Below are 27,904 nucleotides of genomic sequence, written 5' to 3' on the forward strand. Positions count from 1 at the left end.
CCAGAACTTGGAAATCTCTTTCGCCTTGGTGCAATGTTACAACCATTAATCCCAGTTCCAAGTGATAAAACTTTATTAAATAGCAGATCAAACACAAGTTACTTTTGAAATTGCAGAAAATTGGCTTTCTGATCTTTAAAATAATATTCCCTCTCTCTGGTGCACATAGAAACATCTGTTGTACATAGAACACAATATACCTGATTATAATTTTGATTTTCAATCCTCACAGGAAACAAAGGAAGTGCAAAGAAGCTCCAGGTTAATCCACTGTCTCTTTATTGTTTGCTGCTTTGGCAGAGGTTATATGCTTGGCTCCGATTAGCAGCGACAGCCCAGCAACAATCACTCAGTTGATACACTTTGGGAAGCAGATTCACAGAATGGTCGCCCCCACCTCACTTCCTCCTGGTGGGGTTGCTGTTCGACAGTATAACTGCTACTCGAATGAAGATGTTTAATGTATCCATATAAATCCCCATACATCTAGAACAAAGAAGCACACAGATCAATGCTAACAGCCCAAATAAAGTGCCATCATACTCGACTAAAGCACAAGTCTTGTTGTGTCTTAATTCCAGTCAAGTCGAAGTCTGTCATTAACCCAGCCAGGAGGAGAATGGTTAACCAGAACGCCCTCGAATAACAACCACTGACACCAACTAGAAAGTGGGACTGTGTGTGCATGTTTGTGCACCGTGCATGGGCCGGCACGGTGGCACAGTGGGTTAGCACTGCTGCCTCACAGCGCCAGGGACCCGGGTTCAATTCCCAGTTTGGGTCACTGTCTGTGTGGAGTTTGCACAGTAAGAAGTCTCACAACACCAGGTTAAAGTCCAACAGGCTTATTTGGTAGCAAATACCATAAGCTTTCGGAGCACAGCTCCTTAGTCAGATGGAGTGGATATCTGTTCTCAAACAGTGCAAACAGACACAGAAATCAAATTACAGAATACTGATTAGAATGCAAATCTCTACAGCCAGCCAGGTCTTAAATGTACAGACAATGTGGGTGGAGGGAGCATTCACAGGTTAAAGAGATGTGTATTGTCTCCAGACAGAACAGCTGGTGAAATTCTGCAAGCCCAGGAGGCAAGCTGTGGGGGTTACTGATAATGTGACATAAATCCAACATCCCGGTTTAGGCCGTCCTCATGTGTGCGGAACTTGGCTATCAGTTTCTGCTCAGCGACTCTGCGCTGTCGTGTGTTGTGAAGGCCGCCTTGGAGAACGCTTACCAAGATCCAAGGCTGAATGCCCGTGACTGCCCGTGTGTGGAGTTTGCACATTCTCCCTGTGTCTGCATGGGTTTCCTCCGGGTGCTCCGGTTTCCTCCCACAGTCCAAAGATGTGCGGGTTAGGTGGACTGGCCACGCTAAATTGCCCCTTAGTGTCAGGGGGACTAGCCAGGGTAAATGCATGGGGTTATGGGGATAGGGCCTGGGTGGGAGTGTGGTCGGTGTCGCCCCAATGGACTGAATGGCCTCCTTCTGCACTATAGGGTTCCATGCATTCTATGTCAGATGATCACAGAGGTTGATCTTGATCCATAGTTGAATATCCCAGCTGTTTGGTCTTGCCTGTAAATGATGTCACTTGGATTGGATCCTGAGGGTGGCCTGCTCTTGGTGGCATATCTCCCACACCTACTGGTGGCATCCAATGTGCTGCAAGACTAAGGCTGGAATTCTCCGGCTGTTCACACCGGTGGGATTCTCCAGTCCCGCTGGCAGCGCAACCCCCACCCACTGGTTTCCCGCTGGCATGGGGTGGCGTCAATGGGAATTCCCATGGACAGCGGCGGGACCAGAGAATCCCGCCACGAGCAAACAACATGCCACCTCCCGCCGATGGGACACACGTGGCTGGCAGGCTGGAGGATCTGGCCCCAAGTCTGCTGGGTGACGGTGTGCAGCAACGCTGGACCAGTTTTTATATGTCTGTTCCCAACACACCTTCCCAGTACCAAGATTGAAAGTGCTGGAAAATCTCAGCAGGTCTGACAGCATCTGTGGAGAGAGAAGAGAGCTACCATTGAGTCTGGATGACCCTTCGTCAGAGCTCTCCAGTACTGGCCTCAACTCCACAAGTGTTGCTGGGCTATCAGACTGCCTGATCTGGATAGCACAGATACCCTTCAACTAAATATTGGCAAGACCTTATCGAGTTCCCAGAAACCAAGGCAGTGCAATTTGTTTCATGGAGGAGCGAGAGACATTAATTCTGGGAAGGAAACAGGCCCAAGTTAGGAGCGAGAGGAGCTGAGTTTAACATATCTGAAGAGAATAGCTACGAATACAACTAATAACACTGGAAGTCAGGAGGGTTTGTGCACCAATGGAACAGTAGTACAGGAGAGTTACAGCTGTTTGTCCTGGAGCCAAAGATCTAGGAAAGATTAGCAAATGGTGTAAGCGAATACAATGGAGAACTGAGAAAATACCTCTCACACATTTCATTTCCAGCAGCCCAGTGAGAGAGAAATTCACAAAGTAAAGATAGCTGGTAAACAGGTGCAGCACCAGATATCAGCCCGAACAAACTATTGGGTCGCCCCAGTTACTTCAAGGACACGACCAAGCCTAGCTTTAATGTGCTAAGCCACAACTCAACACAGGTTGAAAGACTGGGATAAGGAAATAGTTTTCAGCCAGAGACACGCAGGTTTAAGACGCTTGTGGATGGTAGCTCAGGTGACTGAACAGTTGGTTTGGGACGCAGAGCGATGCCAACAGCGTGGGTTCAATTTCTCTACCGCCTGAGGCTATTCATGAAGGATCCCGCTCCCCCACCCCCCCCGGCTGCTGAAAATGAACTATGTTCTCAGCCATTAGTTATTGCAATTCTCCACCATGCTTGCTAAGGAGACTTGCGCCATTTGCTAATCTTCTCCTGATCTTTGTTGGCTCTTTCTCCATCTTCTCAACTCTGCCTCTCGCCTAAGGTGTAGTAACCTTCAGGTTAAATTACCACCAGTCAGCTCTGTCCCGGGGGGACTGTGGCAACATCTCATTTCGGGTGATGCAGAGTTGGTTGCACGGATGGTAAGAAGAAAGTTGCAGACTGCAGGAAGGTATTGATCAGTGGGCTAGTCAGGTGGCCGGAACAGTGGCAAATGAAGTTGAATCCAGTGGTGTTTGAGGTAATACATTTCGGAAAGGCTGACAATGAATAGCCGGATACTGAAGTGGAGAGGAACAGAGGGACCTTGGAGCGCATGTCAGGCCACAGTGCGAGTGCTATTGTGTAGTTCTGTTCACCACATTATGGGAAAGATGCGAGTGCACTAGAGTATGGAAGAGATTTTCGAGGATGTTATCTGGACTGGAGAATTTTAGTCTCGAGGAAAGATTGCATAGGTTGGCATGTTTGCTTTTGAACAATGGGGGCTGAGGGGAAACTTAACTGAAGTGTATAAAGTTATGAGGGGTCTCAATAGCGTGGGTAAAAAGATCATTGCTGAAGGGTTTATACCTGGGGATAAGAATGGATGGAAGAGGGGAATCAGGAGCAAATCATTACAGTGCAGGAGATCTGGAACTTACCACCCTAAAGGGTGATAGAATCAGAAAACCGCATAACATTTACAAAGTAATTGGAAATACATCTGAAGTCTTGTAAGCTATAAGGCTGCAGGCCAAGAGTTGAAAAGTGGGACAGATTCAATGGGCTGAATGGCCTCCTCTGTGCTGTAAATTTATACGAATGTGCGTGACAGGTACTTGGGCATAAACTTCCATTGCTCTCTGTTGTTAAGGTCATTTATCAGCACCATGGATGGTACATGCACTTAGTTGGCGAATCTATGCATCAATATTCTTGACTTGGCTGCAAGGCCACTCCCTTTGGAAATACAAGTGTTCTGCTCAGAGACTGTACAGGAATCCACTCTGTATGATTACAAGCATTGACTGTCATCCAAGAATCATGATTAGTAAGTAACTGAAAGGCCTCATATCTGAAATGCACAATTAGCCAGGGATTGTTTTGGGAAATCTAGAATCAATTTGTTCAGCAACAAAGTTCCTTGAGAGAGGCTGGACTGTGGAGGCTGTGTGTGTTATCCAAAAGCCTCACGGTGCTGAATACATTTCCAACTGTCCATTCCTCTTTAGGAGTAAGTGGCACCTATTGGACTAAAGGTTCAAAAGATGACGCAAACCCCTGTGGCAGCGGTGCTCTCTGCTTGTGAGGTTACCAGCCAGACAGCATTGGTATGACAATTAGGTTGATAGTTTTGTATCGTGCAGCTATGACTCATTATATAGTCCAGCTCCAGGCAGTTTGCAGCAGTCTTGGACAACAGCCAGCCCCATGACAAGGTGAAACTGTCAAACTGGCCTGGCTGGTTGTCTGACTCATGTTTGCGGCAGGTTGTTCAAACAGGTTATAACTGACCATGAAGCCTGGGGGGGGGAGAGAGAGAGAGAGAGAAGAGAGAGAGAGAGGAAGAGGGTGGTGGAGAAAGAATAGTTTCAACAATACAGATTGGACACCAAGTGGTGGTTAGCACTGCTGTCTCTCAGCGCCAGCGACCCCAGGTTCAATCCCGGCCTCAGGTCACTCTGTCTGTGTGGAGTTGGCACATTCTCCTCATGTCTGCGTGGGTTTCCTCCGGGTGCTCCGGCTTCCTCCCACAATCCAAAGATGTACAGGTTATGTTGATTGGCCATGCTAAATTGCCCCCGAGTGTCAGGGGCAGTAGCAGGGTAAAAATGTGGGGTTATAGGAATAGGGCCTGGGTGGGACTGTTGTCGGTGTGGGCTTGATGGGCCGAACGTCCTCCTTCTGCACTGCAGAGATTCCATGAGGCCAATCATTCATACAGAAACTCAACAGTTACTCATCCGAGGTTAACTGCAAAAAGGTGAAATGCTTTTAGGTAAATGCAGAGGACCTTTAAAATAGTACTTGGCATCTTGCTGGAACAGTTGGGCTGCTGAGAAGGTTTATCATGATGCAGGGGATGAAGTAGGATCAGGATTCAAGTATACAAAGGTGATATCACCACTGCTAATGCCAGCTGTGAACCGTAGTCAGAATGGTTCCACGGCTCTACTGTTTTAACTGGCAACCTCCTGAATCACTAAATTATTGAACGTGCCAATGCGTCCCTGTGTTTACGATCCCACTCGCCAGTGTAAAGAAACACAGTCATCTCTGAAGATGTGAATCCAATGCAAGAGATAAAATAGAATGTTAACCATAGGACCTAATCTTCTAGGAAATTATTTTTGGAGAGAAGCTCTGGTTGGGGGGTCGACTAAAACAAGATACTGAATAGATAGTGAGAGAGATATTCCCTACAACAGCTTGCATTCATATGGTGCCATTAATTGAGTAAAACATCAGAAAAGCGCTTCACAGGAATCAGACAAATAGAGACAAAATCGAAGATTGAAAAAAATAATGAAACGTTTAGTCTAAGGTGGGTTTTAAAAGCATCTCGTGGCGAGATATTGGAAGAGAATTCTAGCGCTTAGGATCCAGGCAGCTGAAGGGACAGCAGACAATTCTAGGCAGCAGGAGTAAGGGTTGCACGACAGTCCAGAGTTGGAGTAGTTTAGAGTTCTTGGACGGTTGTCAGGCTGGAGGCTACAGGAATTGGGAAAGGAAAGGCCACTGAGAGATTTAAACATGGGAAGGAGAATTGCAATCAGGATGTTGGGGGAGCAAAAGCCACTGTAGATCAGTGAGCACAGGGGAGAGGACGAGTGGGACTTGGTGCAATTTAGAATGTGAGAAGAGGTTTGGATGAGCTCAAGGTTATGGAGGTGGCAGATGGGAGTTCAGATAAGAGAAGGATGGAATTAGTTAATCTGGAGCTAACATTAGCATAGATGAGGTGTTCATCAGCAGATGAACTGAGGAAGGGGCAAAGTTACACAGCTGTGGCACGGCGGCACAGTGGTTAGCACTGCTGCCTCACAGCGCCAGGGACGCAGGTTCAATTCCCGGCTGGTCTCACTGTCCGTGTGGAGTTTGCATGTTCTCCCCGTGTCTGCGTGGGTTTCCTCCGGGTGTTCCGGTTTCCTCCCACACACCAAAGATGTGGGGGTTAGGTAGATTGACCGTGCTAAATTGCTCCTTAGTGTCAGGGGATTAGCAGGGTAAATTTGTGGGGTTATGGGAATGGGGCTTGGGTGGGATTTTGGCCGGTGCAGACTCGATGGGCTGAATGGCCTCCTTCGAAATGGTAGTGATTCTACGAAAGTGGAGGATATGGGTTTAACTAAGATGTCAAGGTTATGAACAGTCTGCTTCAGCCCGAAAAAAGTGGCCACATGTGGGGATGGAATCAGTGATGAGGATATGAAGTTTGTGGCAGGAGTTGCAGGGCACGGTTTATCTGGAAGCAACTTTCATTCAGCCAGGGCTAAATGCTGTACAAGCAGTCGAACAACGATTGGTGGGATCAAGAAAGGTGGTGGTGAGGTAGAGTTGGGTGTTGTCAACATATCTGTGAAACAGAAAATGCCACCAAAGAGCACCATGTTGAAGAGATAAAGGAGCCTCATGCATGGTGCTTGGGGTGACACAGTGGTGAGCACTGCCGCCCCACAGCGCCAGGAACCTGGGTTCAATTCCCGGCTTGGGTCACTGTCTGTGTGGAGTTTGCACGTTCTCCCCGTGTCTGCGTGGGTTTCCTCCGGGTGCTCCGGTTTCCTTCCACAGTCTGAAAGACGTGCAGGTTAGGTGCATTGGCCGTGCTAAATTCTCCCTCAGTGTACCCGAACAGGCGCCGGAGTGTGGCGACTAGGGGATTTTCACAGTAACTTCATTGCAGTGTTAATGCAAGCCTACTTGTGACACTAATAAATAAACAAACTTCATGAAATTCATGGAGTAAGTTGTTGTGCACGTGTGCATAAAAGAACCCATGACATGACTGAAAGAGCAGGGCAGTTTGCTGGTGTCCTGGCCAACAGTTACCGCTCAAACAACATCATTCAGACAGATGATCTGCTCATTAATCTCCTTGTAGCTTGTGAATCCTTGTTCTACTTTTTCTTGAGTTTATTTATTAGTGTCACAAGCAGGCTTACATTAACACTGCGATGAAGTTACTGTGAAAATCCCCTAGTCACCACACTCTGTCGCCTATTCGGGTACACTGAGGGAGAATTTAGCACGGCCAATGCATCTAATCAACATGTCTTTTGGACTGTGGGGGGGGAAACCAAAGCACCTGGAGGAAACCCACGCAGACACGGGGAGAATTTGCAGACTCTGCACAGACAGTGACCCAAGCCTGGAATCGAACTCGGGTGCCTGGCACTGAGACAGCAGTGCTAACCACTGTGCCACCCCAATACTCCTCTATAATTCTACAATGACTACACTTCCAAATTACTTTATTGGCTCTGAATCACTTCCTGAAGATGGGAAAGACACCGTATAATTGCAAGTTCTTTGGCATGCTTGCCTTTATAGGACGGGGCATAGAGTATAAAAGTTGGGGTCTGATGTTGCAGATGTATAGAACATTGGTTCGGCCGCATTTGGAATACTGCGTCCAGTTCTGGTCGCCACACTACCAGAAGGACGTGGAGGCTTTGGAGAGAGTACAGAGGAGGTTTACCAGGATGTTGCCTGGTATGGAGGGGCTTGGTTGTGAGGAGAGATTGGGGAAACTGGGGTTGTTCTCCTTGGAAAGACGGAGGATGAGGGGAGACTTAATAGAGGTGTATAAAATTATGAAAGGCATAGATAGGGTGAACGGTGGGAAGCTTTTCCCCGGGTCGGTGGTGACGTTCACGAGGGGTCATAGGTTCAAGGTGAAGGGGGGGAGGTTTAACACAGATATCAGAAGGACATATTTTACACAGAGGGTCGTGGGGGCCTGGAATGTGTTGCCGGGCAAGGTGGTGGAGGCGGACACACTGGGAACGTTTAAGACTTATCTAGACAGCTATATGAACGGAGTGGGAATGGAGGGATACAAAAGAGTGGTCTAGTTTGGACCAGGGAGTGGCGCGGGCTAATTGTTCTTTGTTTCTCGTTTCAAGGCTTCATTCTATGATCAACTTGCTGGTGCCAGTACAGAGCGAGACTACGGATAGTTGGGAACCTGTCTCGGGGGCAGGGAATTCATATGGTGTTCGTGGAAGTGGAAATGAATAGGGTTGGGAAGCATTTTCCGATCAGGGCCAGTGTGATCTCCTGGACTCGTTTCGATCGCCTCAGGGGGTCGGAGAGGAATTTCCCAGATTTTTTTTCCCCATATTGGCCCTGGGGTTTTCACTCTGGGTTTTCGCCTCTCCCAGGAGATCACATGGTCTGGAATGGGGGGGGTGGGGGTGAGCTATTAGGTTGTGATGAACAAAGCATCGTAGCTGTGAGGGACGGCTCGGTGGATAGGATATTAGTATGTAGATAGGCTGGAAAATTGGGCAGGGATCCTGGATTCAGGATTCAATCCTGGACCGGGGAGCGGCGTGGGCTTGGAGGGCCGAAGGGCCTGTTCCTGTGCTGTATTGTTCTTTGTTCTTTCTTTTGTTCTTCTTTAAAATGAAAAACCAAAGAGAAAAAGAATCTAATACTTACGCATTAATGGGATCAAATTTCCGAACTCCATAAACTGGGTAGACCTCTGCTCGCTTAATCACCTGTTGAGTGTCAGACAACAGGAAAATGCCAAAAAGCACCAGGCCTCCGTAGATAGCCACAGAATAAAGACCAGCACCGAATGCAGAGGTGGGAGGCAGGAACATGGAGCCTGAAAGAATACACAGATTTACCAATGAGTTCACACTAATAAATTAAACCCTCAAAAGAGTTGAGGCACATAACCTCAAAGTCACCTACCTAGGGAGGAAGCGAAAACCAGTCCCAGCCCAACAGCCAGTGGCCCACCAATGTTCAGGAACTTCTCACTTGGAGCACACATCGCCACGGTGGAGAGACCGCCCACAATCCCGACCGTGTACCACGCGGCTCTCATCAGGAGGGGGCCACCGAGGAGGGTCAGCGGAGCGACGACAGCTCCCATCACACCTGAATAAAAATAAAAACACGGCTTGATAAATCCCAACCCCCAAACGCCACTGAAACTCAGTCCGTGCCTTCCCTTTAAAATTAGACTCGAATGCTCAAACATTGAAATAAACAGCATCTGTGGAGGGCGAATAGAGCCAACGTTTGGAGTCTGGATGACCCTCCGGCAAGTCCTCATCCAGACTCGAAACGTTGGCTCCATCTGTTAAGCCCCTCAGTTGCAGCCCAGTAATAAAAGATGATGCAAGTCCAGCTTCTTCACAAACTCACTTGATTCTCTTTTACAACTCCACATACGCACACTAACACCCAGTGCCACCCGTAACCCCTTTATATATCCCAGTGAGGACGATTAAACAATTAACATACAAATTAGGTCTAAAGTGGAAGGCTACAGTTCACCCGTAGCTCACACTGTTCTCTCCCCACAGACGCTGTCAGACCCACTGAGATTTTCCAGCATTTTCTGGTTTTGTTTCAGATTCCAGCATCTGCGGTAATTTGCTTTTATCCAAATGAACAAAATGATCCTGGAAAGAGCATTGTGCGAATATTAATCTAATTTTGCTATGAAATTCCTTTGACATTTTAGCAGATTTTAACCGTTTGACTTGAAACCAAACAGTTGGAAACATTTCTCACCGGCGTGCAACATCCAGGCAAGGTGTTTAGCATTCAGCCCTTCCTCGTAGGGTATAGACCTCACCAAAATACCAGCCCCTATCATCGCTGCAAATGTCGCTCCTATTGCCTGTGAGAAAAATAACCCAATCAATTCCAGGGATTGACGTCAAGAACACAAACCAATCAGCACACACACTAACTAGATCCGGGAAGTGGACAATAATCTTTTCAATATGATCCTTATAAACAAACTAGCATAAAACTTGCTGGTGGGCAGTTTAAAGGCTTATTCAGATCTGCTGCCAAATCAAAAAGTAGACAACTTTATGAGCAAAATAGCACATAAATAACTTCAAACATAATCAAAACATTTCCCAATGAACCCCTTGATGCAAACAGAAATGTACTAGCACGCATCTTTAAACACAAATGTACAGGCTAATCAAAAGTTATTTTCACATTTCAACAATTGTTGTGGTTAGCTTAAATCACTGCATTTACACTGCTCTAGTGATAAAGGGGGTAATCAGATCAAATCATTAAGATGTACCAGTGAGGTACTCATTGAAAGTGGTGATCTGTGCAGTGGATTCAATTATGTCAATCACACAGCAATGTGAGGAGCTGAAACAATTCCTTAGGATTCTCTACATAGCAGCAGACACAGCACTGCAGCTGCCTGTTTACCAGGCCGAGCCAGAACCCTTGGCTCAAAAAAAATACAACATAGTTGTAGTAACAAAGTAGTAAAATAGCACCAGTCCAAAGATGTGTGGGTTAGGTGGATTGGCCATGTTAAATTGACCTTAGTGTCAGGGGGATTAGCAGGGTAAATAAGTGGGGTTATGGGGATAGGGCTTGGGTGGGATTGTGGTTGGTGCAGACTCGATGGGCCGAATGGCCTCCTTCTGCACTGTAGAGATTTTAACTAGTTAAGTACTGCTGCCTGCTTCTTTCCCTATAATCTCTGGTGCCAATACCCAAATGTATGGATGGTGGTCGTGTGTTACACGTCCATGCTCTGAGGTGTGAAGTCTATTTGGGCAGTTCAGGTCAAAGTGCTCGATTCGTGTCAGCTGGAGCAAGATCGGATGGCATTATTTACACACTGGATATCAGAAACCTGATAAGCCCAGGACACTTCTCACTGTGAGAAGGGTTTACTTGGGTTCCGGGATAGGTTACTCCGTCAGGTAAAGTCTTAGCATGAAGCAAAACTAGGGAAGCATTTACAAACTAATCAGAATTGGCTGCCTCAATAAAATCCTGTGCAACATGCAGATAATAATTAAAAATTGGTATGCTTTCTTAGAAGGAAGATGTTTCTTAACACTTTTGAGATGGTTGAACATATTACCCTCAAAAGCATTCATAAAGGCGCAGCATAGAATCCTACAGTGCAGGAGGAGGCCATTCAGCCCATCGAGTCTGCACCGACCACAACCCCACCCAGGCCCTATTCCCGTAACCCCATTTACTTATCCTGCTAATTCCCCTGACACTGGAGTCAATTTAACATGGCCAATCAATCTAACCTGCACATTTTTGGATTCAGGCATCAAGCTTCAGCACATTATTATAGAATTGGCACAGTGCTTAGCACTGCTGCCTCACAGCGCCAGAGACCCAGGTTCGATTCCTGGCTTGGGTCACTGTGTGTGCGCAGTCTGCACGTTCTCCCCGTGTCTGCGTGGGTTTCCTCCGAGTGTTCCGGTTTCCTCCCACAGTCTGAAAGACGTGCTGGTTAGGTGCGTTGGCCGTGCTAAATTCTCCCTCAGTGTACCCGAACAGGCGCCGGAGTGTGGCGACTAGGGGATTTTCACAGTAACTTCATTGCAGTGTTAGTGTAAGCCTACTTGCAACACCAATAAATCAATAAAAATAAAGTGACTTCACTATTAATAAATAGGAAGTAAATGCTTGATTACTTTTAACAACTTACCAGGAGGGAATTCTTCATCATGAGATTCATGATTGCTGGTGATCTGCTGATTGCTACAGCAGACAGTGCAGTCAGCCCAATGCCCCCTGCAAAGTACATGTACGTGGAACGGATCCTCTCCTTCACATACTCTGGCCAGATGCTGCAAGACAGATCATCAGGTCAGTGGCATTTCATAAGATCAGACTCGAGATGCATACATTTCCCCAGCTCTTCCCCCTCACCACCAATAAATCCTCAGTGAGTAAAGACACAACCTGGCCAAAGCAAGGGCCAATTTCAAATCCCAGTTCGCTGATTTTAGTCACAGGAGTAGTTGAATACGACAAGTGGTCTCGGTACCCCTAGTTAGCGAGGAGGGGAACCACCGGCCATGAACCATATAACTAATGGCGACCAAGTAATCGATTGTGTAACTATAGAAAAAAAAAGAGTTTGAGTTTTATATTAATCTCTACTGTGGATTTTCATCAAATTCTAGCTGTTGGACAGGAAATATGGAGCTAATTTCACTCCAGTCTCTGATTCCCATATTTTAAAAAGAAAAGCGCTTTGCTTTTCGTGTTTTTATTCCAGTCTTTTTAAGAATTCTTTTTTTTGGAAAATGTCTTTTTTTTTTGTGTTCATCTCAGGCAGCCCAGGACCAGGTGAAATAACCGTAAAATTTAAATAATAAACCTTATTCATCTGCTTCAGGGTTACAACCCCCTGTTCCAGAGGTTGTTGACAACTGAGTAGTCTGGCTTTAGACATAGAAGTGGAGATGCCAGATGAGTGATTCTAAGTGAAAATGTAAGTGGAGATGCTGTAAATGTAAATGCAGAATCTCACAGGCTGTCCTGTCTGGAGACAATACACATCCCTTTAACCTGTGCTTAATGCTCCCTCCACTCACATTGTCGGTATCTTTAAGACCTGGTTGGCTGTAGAGATTCGCATTCTAATCAGTATTCTGTAACTTGAGTTTGTGTCTCTGCCCTGTTTGAGAGCAGATTTCCACTCCATCTGACGAAGGAGCAGCGCTCCGAAAGCAAATGGCATTTGCTACCAAATAAACCTGTTGGACTTTAACCTGGGTGTTGTTAAGACTCCTTATTGTGTTTAGACATAGAACACATTAGTTTCAGCCTCACCTCTTTGCTCCAAAGGCCATTCTCAGTGAGAATTTTTAAAGACTTGTAATTCTAACAGTCATCTTTGAAGTAAATGCAAGAATTGTCACAGTTTGCACCGTGCAGATCTTGGACGAGAATAGGATCAAGCCTGCTATGGGTCTCTATCACACCTATATCAATGAAGGGAGCCACCGATGAAGAATGGCCAGGATTCTGTAAATCGCTGTAAATGATGCCGATTGAGACGTGGTAGCCTCGCTACTTAGTAAACAGATTTGGATTGCTGCTCCTCACTGCACACAACTCTTCAAACATGGTTCGTCAACTTTGCCTACAATAATTCACCATGTTTACACAGGAATTTACTCAGCTGGAAGAGACCATTTTATTCCATCTGTCTGGTTCCAGAATCAGAGGCATCAACTAACAATACCCCACATATACAATTTTCACTTACAATCCCGACAGTGCAGGAAGCAGCCATTCGGCCCATCGAGTCTGCACCGATCACAATCTCACCCAGGCCCTAGTCCCATAACCCCACATATTTACTCTGCTAATCCCCCTGACACCAAGGTCAATTTAGCATGGCCAATCAACCCATCCCATACATCTTTGGACTGTGGGAGGAAACCGGGGCACCCGGAGGAAACCCACGCAGACACGGGGAGAATGCTCAAACTCCACACAGACAGTGCTCCGAGGCCGGAACTGAACCCGGGTCCCTGGAGCTGTGAGGCAGCCGTGCTAACCACTTTGCAGAACTTTGTTCCCATCTCTTTTGAATTTGCAGGTACAATTCTTTGACAGCCCAGTTCAAACAATTTTGCACAAATTAGCTCAATTTAAACTGCCTTTTCAGTCGTGGTTAGTACTGCTGCCTCACAGCGCCAGGGATCCGGGTTCGATTCCCGGCTTGGATGACTATCTGTGTGGAGTCTGCATTCTCCCAGTGTCTGCGTGGGTTTCCTCCGGGTGCTCTGGTTTCCTTCTACAGTCTGAAAGAAGTGCTGGTTAGGTGAATTGGCCGTGCTAAATTCTCCCTCAGTGTACCCCAATAGGCGTCGGAGTGTGGTGACTAGGGGATTTTCACAATAACTTCATTGCAGTGTTAATGAAAGCCTACTTATGACACTAATAAATAAACTTAAAAAAACTTAACATTGAGGCTTTGTCCTCTTGCAGAATCAATATGAGCAAAATATTAATATTTATTTTGTCTAAACATTTTAATTAATTCAAAAGCCCCAAGTTTTGCATATCGAAGCTGTCTAAAGTTTATCGTGCCGACTAAGAGTTCAAACATTTTGGGAGGATATAAGTATTTTTGAAAATACAAGGAAGCCACGAGCCTGTAAACTAAATACCTGTTCACTCTGACATGAACCAGGTCCGCTTCCCATGCTGATCACAGCCGCGGGGATTAGTGGACCACGGTGGCACAGTGGTTAGCATTGCTGCCTCACAGCGCCAGGGACGCAGGTTCAATTCCAGCTTGGGTCACTGTCTGTGTAGAGTCTGCACATTCTCCCTGTGTCTGCGTGGGTTTCTTCTGGGTGCTCCGGTTTCCTCCCACAGTCATAAGACCATAAGATATAGGAGCGGAATTAGGCTATTTGGCCCATCGAGTCTGCTCCGCCATTCAATCATGGCTGATATTTTTCTCATCCCCATTCTCCTGCCTTTTCCTCATAACCCCTGATTCCCTTATTGATCAAGAACCTATCTATCTTTGTCTTAAAGACACTCAATGACCTGGCCTCCACAGCCTTCTGCGGCAAAGAGTTCCACAGATTCACCACTCTCTGGCTGAAGAAATTCCTCCTCATCTCTGTTTTAAAGGATCGGTCCTTTAGCCTGAGGTTATGTCCTCTGGTTCGAGTTCTTCCTACTAGTGGAAACATCCTCTCCACGTCCACTCTATCCAGGCCTTGCAGTATCCTGTAAGTTTCAATAAGATCCCCCCTCATCCTTCTAAACTTCAATGAGTACAGACCCAGAGTCCTCAACCGCTCCTCATACGACAAGCTCTTCATTCCAAGGATCATTCTTGTGAACCTCCTCTGGACCCTTTTCGAGGTCAGCACATCCTTCCTTAGATAAGGTGTGCGGGTTACGTGGATTGGCGATGCTAAATTGCACCCATGCTAAATTGAGTGTCAGGGGATCTAGCTAGGGCAAATGCATAGTGTTATTGGGATAGGGCCTGGGTGGGATTGAGGTCAGTGCACAGTGCAGACTCGATGGGCCAAATGGCCTCTTTCTGCTCTGTAGAAATCTATGATTCTATGCACATTTATTAGCCCCAGTGCCTCTGGCTCAGGTGGTGCAGCGAAAAAGCTAGGTGTTCCACTACTGATCAGCCAACTAGTAATCTCTACAATTAACACTATGCTCAAATATTAATTTCCATTGGCTCAAGGCTGAAAGAGAGCAGGTCATGAAACCTGTACCTAAAGTCAATGCCGGACCCTGAACATGTTGGTAAACCACTGAATGGTTTAAAGTTAATACTCTTGAGAAGTTCAATCTAAGTTTCTAACAGCTTGTTCAGTTATTCCACACGCTGAGAGTTGTATACGTACACAGCTTTCTCAATCGCTCCGATCTCATTGGACATTCCCAATCCATAGTAACAAAGTGCCCCAAGACCAACAGCTGCTCCTCCAGCAACAAACAATCTTCCCGTGGTTTCAACTGAAAAACAACAACAGTTCAGATTTGTCAGAATGTACTGCGTGCAAGCTAACTGAGTACTGGTAAAATCAAAAGCCTGGCACGCGCATCAGGCAACCGTATTTCACCCAAGAGTCTTTCACACATATAAATGTAGATGTGAGACTAGCCTGATAACTAGGCTGCCGGGCCTGTATAGATACTAATGCACAGTACATAATACAGATTTAGCAGGCAATCCTTTCAAGGGTCACCAAGACAGTAAATATTACTGAAGTCAGATTAGAATCATAGAAACCCTACAGTGCAGAAGGAAGCCATTCGGCCCATCGAGTCTGCACCGACCACAATCCCACCCAGGCCCTACCCCCACATATTTTACCCACTAATCCCTCTAACCTACGCATCCCAGGACTCTAAGGGGCAATTTATAACCTGGCCAATCAACCTAACCTGCACATCTTTGGACATTAGTTAAAACATATGTCAGAGAAAGTTCTACTGGGCATCTAACCTGAGAGTGCTTCATATGGTAGACAGATTCTGGATCGTGATTTAACCCATGCTCTACCTGACCTGGATATTCCCAATATTGGCAATAATTGAAAAGGAAACAGAGAGATTTCAATTTTAAAAAATACCGGATTGCAGGACATCACAAAAAAGTGTTGACAAAAGGAGGGAGATGGGGTAAATCAGGAAGAACTGATTAGTGAACAGATAAAGTAGGACGGCACGGTGGCACAGTGGATAGCACTGCTGCCTCACAGCGCCAGGGACCCCGATTTGATGACCGTCTGTGTAGAGTTTGCACATTCTCCCACAGTCCAAAGATGTGCCGGTTAGGTGGATTGGCCATGGTAAAGTGTGCAGGATTATGGGGATAGAAGGGAGTGGAAGGAGTCAGTGCAGACTCAGTGGGCTGAATGGTGTCTTTCTGCACTGTAGGGGTTCTATGGCAAAGTCTGACTCTATAAGGCTGTAGACTAAGTAGCATCTGACCAAGTAAGAACTCTACAAATGTGACGTCTTGGAGAAGAATGAGTCAGGAGTCGCTAATAAGTTTTGCTTTCCAGTAACGGATATATAGAGCAGGAAGGGCAGGACTGAATTTGCAACTTAGGAAGAGGGGTAGAAGAAAGGTGAAGAAGAGCAATGGTCACAGTCAGAAGGAATAAGTAGAGAGAAGATTATAATGGATGAGAGAGATTGGAATAAGAGGATTATTTAGCTGCTGACGAGCTGGTTTATCCTGTTCAGGGACACATGGTGCTGGCACAGTGGCCAATGTTGGAAGAGCTCAGCAAGTTATACACACGAGAAAAAATGTTGTATTTTGGCAGGAGAACCAAGCAACATGCAGGACATGCTATCTTATTATACCAATGTTGTGATGGCTCCACTGAAAATAAGAGACAAAACTGAGACAGGTTATAATCTCGATACTTATCGAGCCTTACCGAGACAGGTAAGGGTGGATCGAATGTACGAGTGATCATTTAATGGTGAACTGGCATGAAGGAGAGTAGTTTGTGAGAATACGTTTCCATGCTGCATGGACACTGAAGTGAAGTGAGTCACTGTGCTCAGAGAAATTAACTGTTAAATCTGTTAACATCGGTTTGGATGGTGGAGTGGGTCCCTGGAGGTGACAGGAATGCAGGAGAGTTCTCTTCCTGTCGGGGAACACTCCAGCGGTCACGGGCATTCGGCCTCTGATATTCGGGTCAGCGTTCTCCAAAGCGGCCTTCACGACACACGACAGCGCAGAGTCGCTGAGCAGAAACTGATAGCCAAGTTCTGCACACATGAGGACGGCCTCAACCGGGATCTTGGGTTCATGTCACACTATCTGTAACCCCCACGACTTGCCTGAACTTGCAAAATCTCACTAACTGTCCTGGCTGGAGACAATACACATCTCTTTAACCTGTGCTGAACGCTCTCTCCACTCACATTGTCTGTACCTTTAAGACTTGATTGCCTGTAAAGACTTGCATTCCAACCATTATCTTGTAAATTGAGTTTGTGTCTATGTATGCCCTGTTTGTAAACACAGGTCCTCACTCACCTGAAGGAGGAGCAACACTCCGAAAGCTTGTGCTACCAAATAAACCTGTTGGACTTTAACCTGGTGTTGTGAGACTTCTTACTGCATTGACAAGAATGACAGGTGAAACATCCCATTCTTAAGGGGCTTGATAAGATGTTCCCCCTGGCTGGTGGCACCACCATTTGGGGTGACACAGTGGTTAACACTGCTGTTTCACAGCGCCAGGGATTCGATTCCCAACTTGGGTCACTGTCTGTGTATAGTCTGCATGTTAGATAGATACCCTACAGTGCAGAAAGAGGCCCTTCGGCCCATCGAGTCTGCACCGACCACAATCCCACCCAGGCCCTATCCCACCCACTAATCCCTCTAACCTAGACATCTCAGGACTCGAAGGGGCAATTTTAGCATGGCCAATCAACCTAACCTGCACATCTTTGGACGGTGGGAGGAAACCGGAGCACCCGGAGGAAACCCACGCAGACACGAGGAGAATGTGCAAACTCCACACAGACAGTGACCCAAGCCGGGAATCGAACCCAGGTCCCTGGAGCTGTGAAGCAGCAGTGCTAACCACTGTGCTACCGTGCCGCCCTGCCGTACCGTTCGGTATGCTACCGTACCGTTCTGCGTGGGTTTCCTCCGGATGCTCCAGTTTCCTCTCACATTCCAAAGCTGTGTACGTTAGATTGATTGGCCATGCTAAATGGCCCCTTAATTTCGGGGGGACTAGCTGGGGTAAATGCATAGGGTTGGGATTGTGGTTGGCGCAGACTCGATGGGCCGAATAGCCTCCTTCTGCACTGTAGGATTCTGACTCTATGATCTCAGAATAAGAGGTCAACCATTTTGGACTGAGACGAAGAGGAAGTTCTTCACGCAAAGAATTGTAAATCTTTAAGATTCTTTACCCCAGAGAGCCATGGACTCTCAATCATTGATTATATTCAAGAGAGGTTTCAGATTTTTGGGAATTAGGGATAGGAGGATAGTGGTGTTGAGATGTCAAGTCAGATGCGATGTTGGTGAATGTTACAACAGGTTTGAAGGGCCTAAGCCTGCTCCTATTTCTTGTGTTCTATTCTTATCAGAGACAGAAGAGTGTAAGAGAAAGGAGGAGTTAGGAAAGGCTGGAGTAGTGAGGGAGTCAGAATTAAATGTAACACAAACACTGAGTGGAGAATGCGTGTTCCATTTCTCAGCGCCTGGTGTTGTTGTGTGCTTTAGTGCCAAGCTGTCTCAAGTACATTTCTTTTACAATATGACGATTTCTAACTGTACCAAGCATTCTCACTTTTAAAGAGATATTTTCACACAAGGTTAATCTCCCGAGTGGTGGTCTTACGTTTGGCTGCAGTTTCCAGTGACGGCCTCAAAACAGCTTCCTTCATCTTTTCACGCATTGTTTTCGTCCGTCGCACCTGAACACGTGTTTTGCTGGCATAATTCTGCAACAGGAAAATGTGATTGTTATTACTGATTCTGAGGGGGAAAGAGCGGAAGGGAGGGGGGAGCTTGGGAGGGGGAGAGAGCTTGTTGGGGGGGGGAATCCCCTCCAAACACATCCCAGCTCCATCACCTCAACAACTAACATACAATTCAATATTAGAAACTGTCTTTTCTGGATTCGCAATTCTTAGTTTTACAGCCAGCATGAATGCAGTGGATAACGAGCACCAGTGGACACGTTATGCCGCATCGCTTGTTGACCATTATGCTACCGAAAGCCATTCTGGTTAGCTCTGGCATGGAGACGCGGGGATAGAGGCCTAGCCATCCAGCCAACCTTTGCTGCACCCCTTCCAAGTCAAGTATGTCCTTCTGTAGATGAGGAGACCAGCTGTGTACCCACTACCCTGATTTGGTTTCACAAAGGCCCTGCATAATTGATGCAGTAAGATTTAGCTACTCTTGGTAATATAGGTCAGTCTACAATATGATTTCCAATGCTGTGACTCAAAGGCACTCGGGTCCTTGTGAATATTAACATTTCTGTCTTGACATTGATAAAGAAGTTGGTAGGAAAAGCAGAAAAGTCCAAAGTGGACAATGTTGTACTTCCCCGCGCTGTGCTACATTCTTGCTGATCCAGTCTATATTCTTCTGCAGCCTCGTCTCCTCCTCAAATTATTTCACGATATAATCACATTAGATCATCTTAGCCTAAAGACTGTAAATCGCTGAGGTCCAAGCACCAATCCTCATGGTACCTCAGTGCCAGCCAACCCGGTATCCACTGATATTTAGACAGGGAATTTTAGAGTTTGGGGCCAGAAGGCACTGGTGCTAATGACTGGGTTGAAGAATGGACAAGGGCCAAAGCTGGACGAACATAGAGATCGAGGAAAGCTATAGGGTGAGATAGGGAGACAGGACCCTGGAGGGATTTCAACATGAATTATAGAACTACAGAGCAGGAGGCAGCTAATTGGTCCAGCAAGTCAGCACCATCTCTCCAACAGAGCATCTTAGACAGGCCCTATCCCTGTAACCCCACGGACTCCGGTATTCCCCCTAACCCACACATGCTGGGACACTAAGCGACAATTTAGCAAGGCCAATCCACCTAACCCGCACATCTTTGGACTGTGGAAGGAAACCCATGCAGACATGGGGAGAACGTGCAAACTCCACACAGACAGTGACCCAAGGCTGGAATCAAACCTGGGTTCCTGGTGCTGTGAGGCAGCAGTGCTAATCACTGTGCCACTGTGATGAGGATGAGAAATAGATGGGTTGGTAAACCAGACAGTCTTAGAATCTTAGAAACCCTACAGTGCAGAAGGAGGCCATTCGGCCCATTGAGTCTGCACCGACCACAATCCCACCCAGGCCCTACCCCCATATCCCTACATATTTTACCCACTAATCCCTCTAACCTACGCATCCCAGGACACTAAGGGCAATTTTAGCATGGCCAATCAACCTAACCCGCACATCTTTGGATGTCGAGTTATGTCAATCAGCAGGCACAGGCATGAGAAACAAAGAAACTAGAAGCAGGAGGCCATTTGGCCCTTCGAGCCTGCTCCACCATTCATCTTAATCATGGCTGATCATTGATTTCAATATCCTGACTCCCCCCTTCCACCCATATCCCTCGATCCCTTTAGCCCCAAGAGCTATATCTAATTTCAAGAAGAAATCACACAATGTTTTGGCCTCAACAACAATTCGGTGCTAGTGAATTCCACACATTCACCACCCTCTGGGTGAAGAAATTTCTCCTCACCTCAGTTCTAAAAGGTTTACACTTTATCCTCAAACTATGACCCCTAGTTCTGGACTCCCCCACCATCGGGAACATTCTTTCTGAATTTACCCTGTCTAAACCAGTTAGAATTTTGTAAGTTTCTGTGAGATCCCCTCTCACTCTTCTAAACTCCAGTGAATACAATCCTAACTGAGTTAGTCTCTCCTCATGTGACAGACCTGCCAACCTCGGAATCAGCCTGGTAAAACTTCACTGCACTCGCTCTATAACAAAGAACAATACAGCACAGGAACAGGCCCTTCGGCCCTCCAAGCCCGCGCCGCTCCCTGGTCCCAACTAGACCATTCTTTTGTATCCCTCCATTCCCACTCCGTTCATGTGGCTGTCTAGATAAGTCTTAAACGTTCCCAGTGTCCCCGCCTCCACCACCTTGCCCGGCAGTGCATTCCATGCCCCCACCACCCTCTGTGTAAAATATGTCCTTCTGATATCTGTGTTAAACCTCCCCCCCCTCACCTTGAACCTATGACCCCTCGTGAACGCCACCACCAACCTGGGAAAAAGCTTCCCACCGTTCACCCTATCTATGCCTTTCGTAATTTTATACACCTCTATTAGGTCACCCCTCATCCTCCGTCTTTCCAGTGAGAACAACCCCAGTTTACCCAATCTCTCCTCATAACTAAGCCCTTCCATACCAGGCAACATCCTGGTAAACCTCCTCTGTACTCACTCTAAAGCCTCCACGTCCTAACAAGGACATCCTTCCTCAGGTAAGGACACCAAAGCTTTGCACAATAATGTGGCCTCACCAACGCTCTATACAACTGCAGCAAAACATCCCTATCCTCAAATCCTCTCGATATGAAAGCCAACACACCATTTGCCTTCCTTACTGCCTGCTGTAAAGAATCTACATTATACTGCATCTGCCATGCAGATGCCCACACACTCAGCCTGTCCAAATCATGCTGAAACATCCCTGCACCCTCCTCACAGCTCACCCTCCCACCCAACTTTGTATCATTTGCAAATTTGGAGATAATACATTCAGTTCCCTCTTCCAAATCATTAATATATAATGTGAACAGTTGGGGTCCTAGCACTGATTCCTGCGGAACCCCACTAGTCACTGACTGCCAATCAGAAAAGACTTATTTATGCCAACTCTTTGCTTCTTATCTGCTAACCAGCTTTCTATCCATCTCAAGACATTACCTGCAATCCCATCTGCTTTAACTTTCCATAGTGGTCTGTTATGAGAGACCTTGTCAAAAGCTTTCTGGACTCTAAATAAACCACATCCACTGGTTCTCCTCGGTCAACTCTACAAAGAATTCCAATAGATTCATCAAGCATGATTTCCCTTTTGTAAATCCATGCTGACTTTATCTGATTATACCATTGCCTTCCAAACGCCGTGTTATGAAATCCTTGATAATAGACTCCAGCAACTTCCCCAGTAGCAACGTTAGGCTCATAGAAATCATAGAAACCCTACAGTGCAGAAGGAGGCCATTCGGCCCATCGAGTCTGCACCGACCACAATCCCACCCAGGCCCTACCCCCACATATTTTACCCACTAATCCCTCTAACCTACACATCCCAGGTCCCTAAGGGACAATTTTTTTAACCTGGCCAATCGACCTAACCCGCACATCTTTGGACTGTGGGAGGAAACCGGAGCACCCGGAGGAAACCCACGCAGACACGAGGAGGATGTGCAAACTCCACACAGACAGTGACCCGAGCCGGGAATCGAACCCAGGACCCTGGAGCTGTGAAGCAGCAGTGCTAACCACTGAGCTACCGTGCTCATTGGTCTATAGTTCCCTGTTTTCTCTCTACCTCCCTTTTTGAATAGTGGGCTCACATAAGTTACCCTCCTATCTGTAGGAACTATTCCGGAATCCAAAGTATTTGGAAAATAACCACTAATGGATCTAATATTTCCAGGGACACCTCCTTAAGTACTCTGGGATGAAGATTATCAGGACCTGGAGATGTGTGCATCTTTAAACCCATCAATTTCCCCTAAACCATTTCTCTACTAATGCTGATTTCCTTCGGCTCCTCAGTAAAACATGTTTCTCTCAGCACTTCTGGTACATTATTCATATTTTCCTTTGTGAAGCAAAGTTCAAATTTAATTCCTCAGCCTTTTCTTTATCCCCCGTTATGAATTCTCCCGTTTCTGATTGTAAGGAACCTACATTTGTTTTTGTCAATCTTGTTCGCTTTACATATCTATAGAGACTGAGGGGTGAATAGGACTTAGTACGAGTATGAGAGAGGCACAGCAGAGTTTGAAATGAGTTTACAGTTACTGAGGGTGGAAAACGGGAGGCCAGAGGAACAGTTGAGTTTGGAGGTTACAAAAGCATGATGAAAATTTAGACATCGTGTGAGCTGAGGCAGGAGATGGGCAGGGTTACTGAGATGGAACTGGACAGTCTTTGTGAATGAGAAAACATGGGTGTGAAGCACAATAACTGGGAACAGACTGATGTAGCACGAAGCACTGGCCAGGGAGGTGAACAGGCTGGGCTGAAAGCAGTAGCTTCAGTCTTACAACACCAGTGCAGCTGCTGAGACAAACGATAGTGAGGTTAGAGCTTGGTGTTGTGAGCATACATGAGAAATATAAAGGGGACCACGTATCCCCCTGTTGGATAGCAATGGGGTGGGATGGGAATGCAGGAGAATTTCTGGCTATGACATGGTGGATAAGACTAGACAAAAGCGACAATGCTATGGGAACACCACCTTCTGCAATTGCCCTTAAAAGCACACATTGTCCTGACGTGGACACCTATTAAAGGGGACACAGCGTAATAGTTATTATTGAATCACCTGTTTGGGTTGCAGGAGCCATTGAGTAGTTTTCAGGTTGCAGCTCCTCCATGCTGGGCTCCCCTGGGTGAGGACAGGCCGCAGGCTCAGGGCTGGCAAATTCCTCAGACAAGTGAACCTCGCCACCAACATGATGTCACAGCGTCCAAAACTTAATGGTAACTGCAAAAACAAATGCAAAGGGACTTTGTTAGGGCGCTGCAGAGATTGTATTCACTTTACAATGGTAAAGTGAGCTGAGTAACTCCTCAAAAACTCCACGTTAGAGAATCTATGATGAGTAGGATGACAACTAACGAGAGTTCAGCAAGTTATTAGTAAAATGAATGTCTACATCTAAAAGAACTTGCGCTTGTGAGAAGGGCGGCACGGTAGCACAGTGGTTAGCACTGCTGCTTCACAGCTCCAGGGTCCCGGGTTCGACTCCCGGCTAGGGTCACTGTCTGTGTGGAGTTTGCACATTCTCCTCGTGTCTGCGTGGGTTTCCTCCGGGTGCTCCGGTTTCCTCCCACAGTCCAAAGATGTGCGGGTTAGGTTGATTGGCCAGGTTAAAAAAAAAAATTGTCCCTTAGAGTCCTGGGATGTGTAGGTTAGAGGGATTAGCGGGTAAAATATGTGGGGGTAGGGCCTGGGTGGGATTGTGGTCGGTGCAGACTCGATGGGCCGAATGGCCTCCTTCTGCACTGTAGGGTTTCTATGATTTCTTCTATGATTTCTATGATTTCTCGCAATTCTGGTCAACTCAGAGCGCCAACCAGATTGTAGCTGAAGATTTTTTTTTCTATGAAGGATATTGCTTGATAAAATACGATGCCTAGCCTGACAGCACAAATCTCTGTGTACAGTAAGAAGTCTCACAACACTAGGTTAATGCCCAACAGGCGTATTTGATATTCTGAGCTTTCGGAGCGCTGTTCCTTCATCAGGTGAGTGCTCCGAAAGCTCATGATACCAAATAAACCTGTTGGACTTTAACCTGGTGTTGTGAGACTTCTTGCTGCGCCCACCCCCCAGTCCAACGCCGGCATCTCCACATCATAGCTTGTGTAATCTGGTTTACTTACTGGAGGTCATCTCTACCTATTTCTCCCTGCTGTTGTACAGTCACTAACTCAAAACATATATCATAACTTTGTGCAATTCCAAACATTTGAGGAAATTGAGGAAGTCAGAGGAGTTTACGGCCACTCCTCAAAAGGTACAACTGAGGTCAGAAAGAAAGGGAACGATGAGGTCAATCTGAAGGTAACAAAATGCCAAACTTGGGCTTTAAAAACCTGCAGCTGCTGTACAAAAGGAAAGGCAGTGGGGATAATAGCTCCAGGGTCAGAGGATAAACAGTCAGAATCAGGCTTACATGTGACTCCAGAGCCACAGCAATGTGGTTGACTCTCAACTGCTCTCCGGCAACTCGGGATGGGCAACAAATGCTGGCCCAGCCAGCGACGCCCATGTCCCAGGAATGAATTTTTTAAAAAGTATGTTATGATATATCAAGGTATAAGATACCCAGGAAAACAGATTGACGAGATATCCAATTATTCCAGTAAAAAACTACCAGCTTGGTTCGGTTGGCCCTGTTTCGGAGCAAGTCAAACTTAGGAGAACTTTAGGTGACGATTGAGGGACTGCTGTATTTCCGCAAGAGTTAGCGTATGCTGAACAAGGTCTTTGCAGCCAGTTCAAGTGATTCATCTGGGTGGTCAAGTTCCCAGGGTGCTCTACAAACAACAACTGGAAATTCTCCCACTGACGACTGAGCAGGGATCCTCCAAAAGCTATTCAGTTCATTGTTGCTCATGGGGTGTCACTGTGACACAGAATGACTGCAATGTTACTGGCCTTCCAAGTAAATAACGCAGCAAAACATTGGTTCTGGTAAATGTGGATATTAGACATTGGTACAAATATTTTTTTTAAAATTAGCAATCTTACAAAATTCACTGATAAAATAAATTGGGATGCAGCCATCTCAGGAGGAGGAATTTAAGGTATTTCAGCTTCCATGGTCAAGTCATGGTGATCTGAACCACAAACAAATTGATTGAAGAGAGAGCTCGCGTTATCAGTGTCTGGACAACACACACATGATGCAACACAGTGTCACAGCCAGCTGCTTCACACAAATACAATCCTCGGTCATTCCAAGAAGCACAGGAGACACAGACACACACACAGACACAAACCAGCCTACCCCAGCAACCAGGGAAACTCCGCCACCCCACCCTGCTGAGATTCTCCAGCATTTTCCGTTTCAGATTCGGGCATCTGCTGGATTCTGCTTTCATTTTTCCTTTCCAATTAACAGTCTCATACCCTTCTTATAACGTCCTTCCCTTCAAGACCAGTGTGTGTGTGTGTGTGTGTGTGTGGGGTGACCTGTCAGTCTCAGTGACATTTGCTCTCTTTAAGGGTGCACTCTGTTAGTTTAATATTTGCATGGCCCATTAATATTTACCCAATACCTTTAAGGCAACGCCCCCATCCCCTCAACCCCCCCATCCCCTCAACACCCCACATCCCCCCTCTCCCACCCACAACCCCCCCACCCCCACCCACACACCCCCTCCCCCACCCACACACCCCCTCCCCCACCCACACACCCCCTCCCCCACCCACACACCCCCTCCCCCACCCACACACCCCCTCCCCCACCCACACACCCCCTCCCCCACCCACACACCCCCTCCCCCACCCACACCCCCCCTCCCCCACCCACACCCCCCCTCCCCCACCCACACCCCCCCTCCCCCACCCACACCCCCCCTCCCCCACCCACACCCCCCCTCCCCCACCCACACCCCCCCTCCCCCACCCACACCCCCCCTCCCCCACCCACACCCCCCCTCCCCCACCCACACCCCCCCTCTCCCACCCACACCCCCCCTCACCCTCCCCCACAGACACAATTCTACTGCCTTGAAGTTACTGGGTAAATATTAATGAGCAATGCAAGTATCAAACCAACAGAGAGTGCACCCTTAAAGAGAGCAAATGTTAGAGAGAGCTCATCCCCCCACACACTCACTCCCTGGTGTTGAAGGGAAGGACATTATAAAAGGGAAATGAGGCTGTTAATTGGAAAGGGAAGCTGTGTGGGGTTACAGGGGGAAGGGGCCAGGCAGAGCTGCTCGATCAGAGAGCCAGTACAGGCACGACAGGCCGAACGGCCAGCTCCTGCTCCAGGACAGGGATCAGCAGGAGCTGGGAGTGAGAATTGTTCAGCAGCGAGGGGGGCCTCACAAACCACTGAGGGTGCGCCAGAGCCCCCAGGGGGTGAGGGGACACAAACTGTCCCCCCGGGGTGGGGGTCTCTCTCTCTCTCTCCCCCGGGGTGGGGGTCTCCCTCTCTCTCCCCCCGGGGTTGGGGGGGTCTCTCTCTCTCTTTCCCCCGGGGTGGGGGGGGTCTCTCTCTCTCTCTCCCCCGGGGTGGGGGTCTCTCTCTCTCTCTCTCTCTCTCTCCCCCGGGGTGGGGGTCTCTCTCTCTCTCTCCCCCGGGGTGGGGGTCTCTCTCTCTCTCTCCCCCGGGGTGGGGGGTCTCTCTCTCTCCCCCCCGGGGTGGGGGTCTCTCTCTCTCTCCCCCCCCGGGGTGGGGGTCTCTCTCTCTCTCTCCCCCGGGGTGGGGGTCTCCCTCTCTCTCTCCCCCGGGGTGGGGGTCTCTCTCTCCCCCCGGGGTGGGGGTCTCTCTCTCTCTCTCCCCCCGGGGTGGGGGTCTCTCTCTCTCTCTCCCCCCGGGGTGGGGGTCTCTCTCTCTCTCTCTCCCCCCCCGGGGTGGGGGTCTCTCTCTCTCTCTCTCTCCCCGGGGTGGGGGTCTCCCTCTCTCTCTCTCCCCCGGGGTGGGGGTCTCTCTCTCTCACTCCCCCCGGGGTGGGGGTCTCTCTCTCACTCCCCCCGGGGTGGTGGTCTCTCTCTCTCACTCCCCCCGGGGTGGTGGTCTCTCTCTCTCCCCCGGGGTGCGGGTCTCTCTCTCTCTCCCCCCGGGATGGGGGTCTCTCTCTCTCTCTCCCCCCGGGGTGGGGGTCTCTCTCTCTCTCCCCCCGGGATGGGGGTCTCTCTCTCTCTCTCTTCCCCCCGGGGTGCGGGTCTCTCTCTCTCTCCCCCCGGGATGGGGGTCTCTCTCTCTCTCTCCCCCCCGGGATGGGGGTCTCTCTCTCTCTCTCCCCCCGGGGTGGGGGTCTCTCTCTCTCCCCCCGGGGTGGGGGTCTCTCTCTCTCTCTCCCCCCGGGGTGGGGGTCTCTCTCCCCCCGGGGGGGGGGGGCGGTCTCTCTCTCACTCACCGCTCCGGCTCCTCTCCCTACGCACTCTCTGTCTCTCCGACGCTCTTTCCGGAATGTTCCCCGTCTCCCGCTGCGCATGCGCTGCCACCGGCACTACAATTCCCAGCATGCCGCAGGGCCTCCGTCCTGATTGGTGCACCGTGGGGAACGTC

The 27,904-nt window shown here is 47.9% G+C and overlaps 1 protein-coding gene across 1 annotated transcript; it reads right to left on the reverse strand.

Moving 5' to 3' along the window:
* Positions 1-256: 256 nt before the first annotated feature.
* Positions 257-27,864, reverse strand: ghitm (growth hormone inducible transmembrane protein). The gene is made up of 9 exons (XM_078199701.1): positions 27,753-27,864; positions 23,476-23,637; positions 18,753-18,855; positions 15,264-15,375; positions 11,564-11,705; positions 9,640-9,748; positions 8,809-8,997; positions 8,548-8,719; positions 257-486 (listed from the first exon to the last, which is right to left on the reverse strand). Exons 1-9 carry the CDS (start codon positions 27,828-27,830, stop codon positions 399-401), a joined length of 1,155 nt encoding a protein of 384 aa, XP_078055827.1. The 5' UTR covers positions 27,831-27,864; the 3' UTR covers positions 257-398.
* Positions 27,865-27,904: the final 40 nt, after the last annotated feature.

The sequence above is a fragment of the Mustelus asterias genome, chromosome 28 (assembly GCF_964213995.1).
Source record: "Mustelus asterias chromosome 28, sMusAst1.hap1.1, whole genome shotgun sequence".
In the NCBI taxonomy this organism is placed as follows: Eukaryota; Metazoa; Chordata; class Chondrichthyes; order Carcharhiniformes; family Triakidae; genus Mustelus; species Mustelus asterias.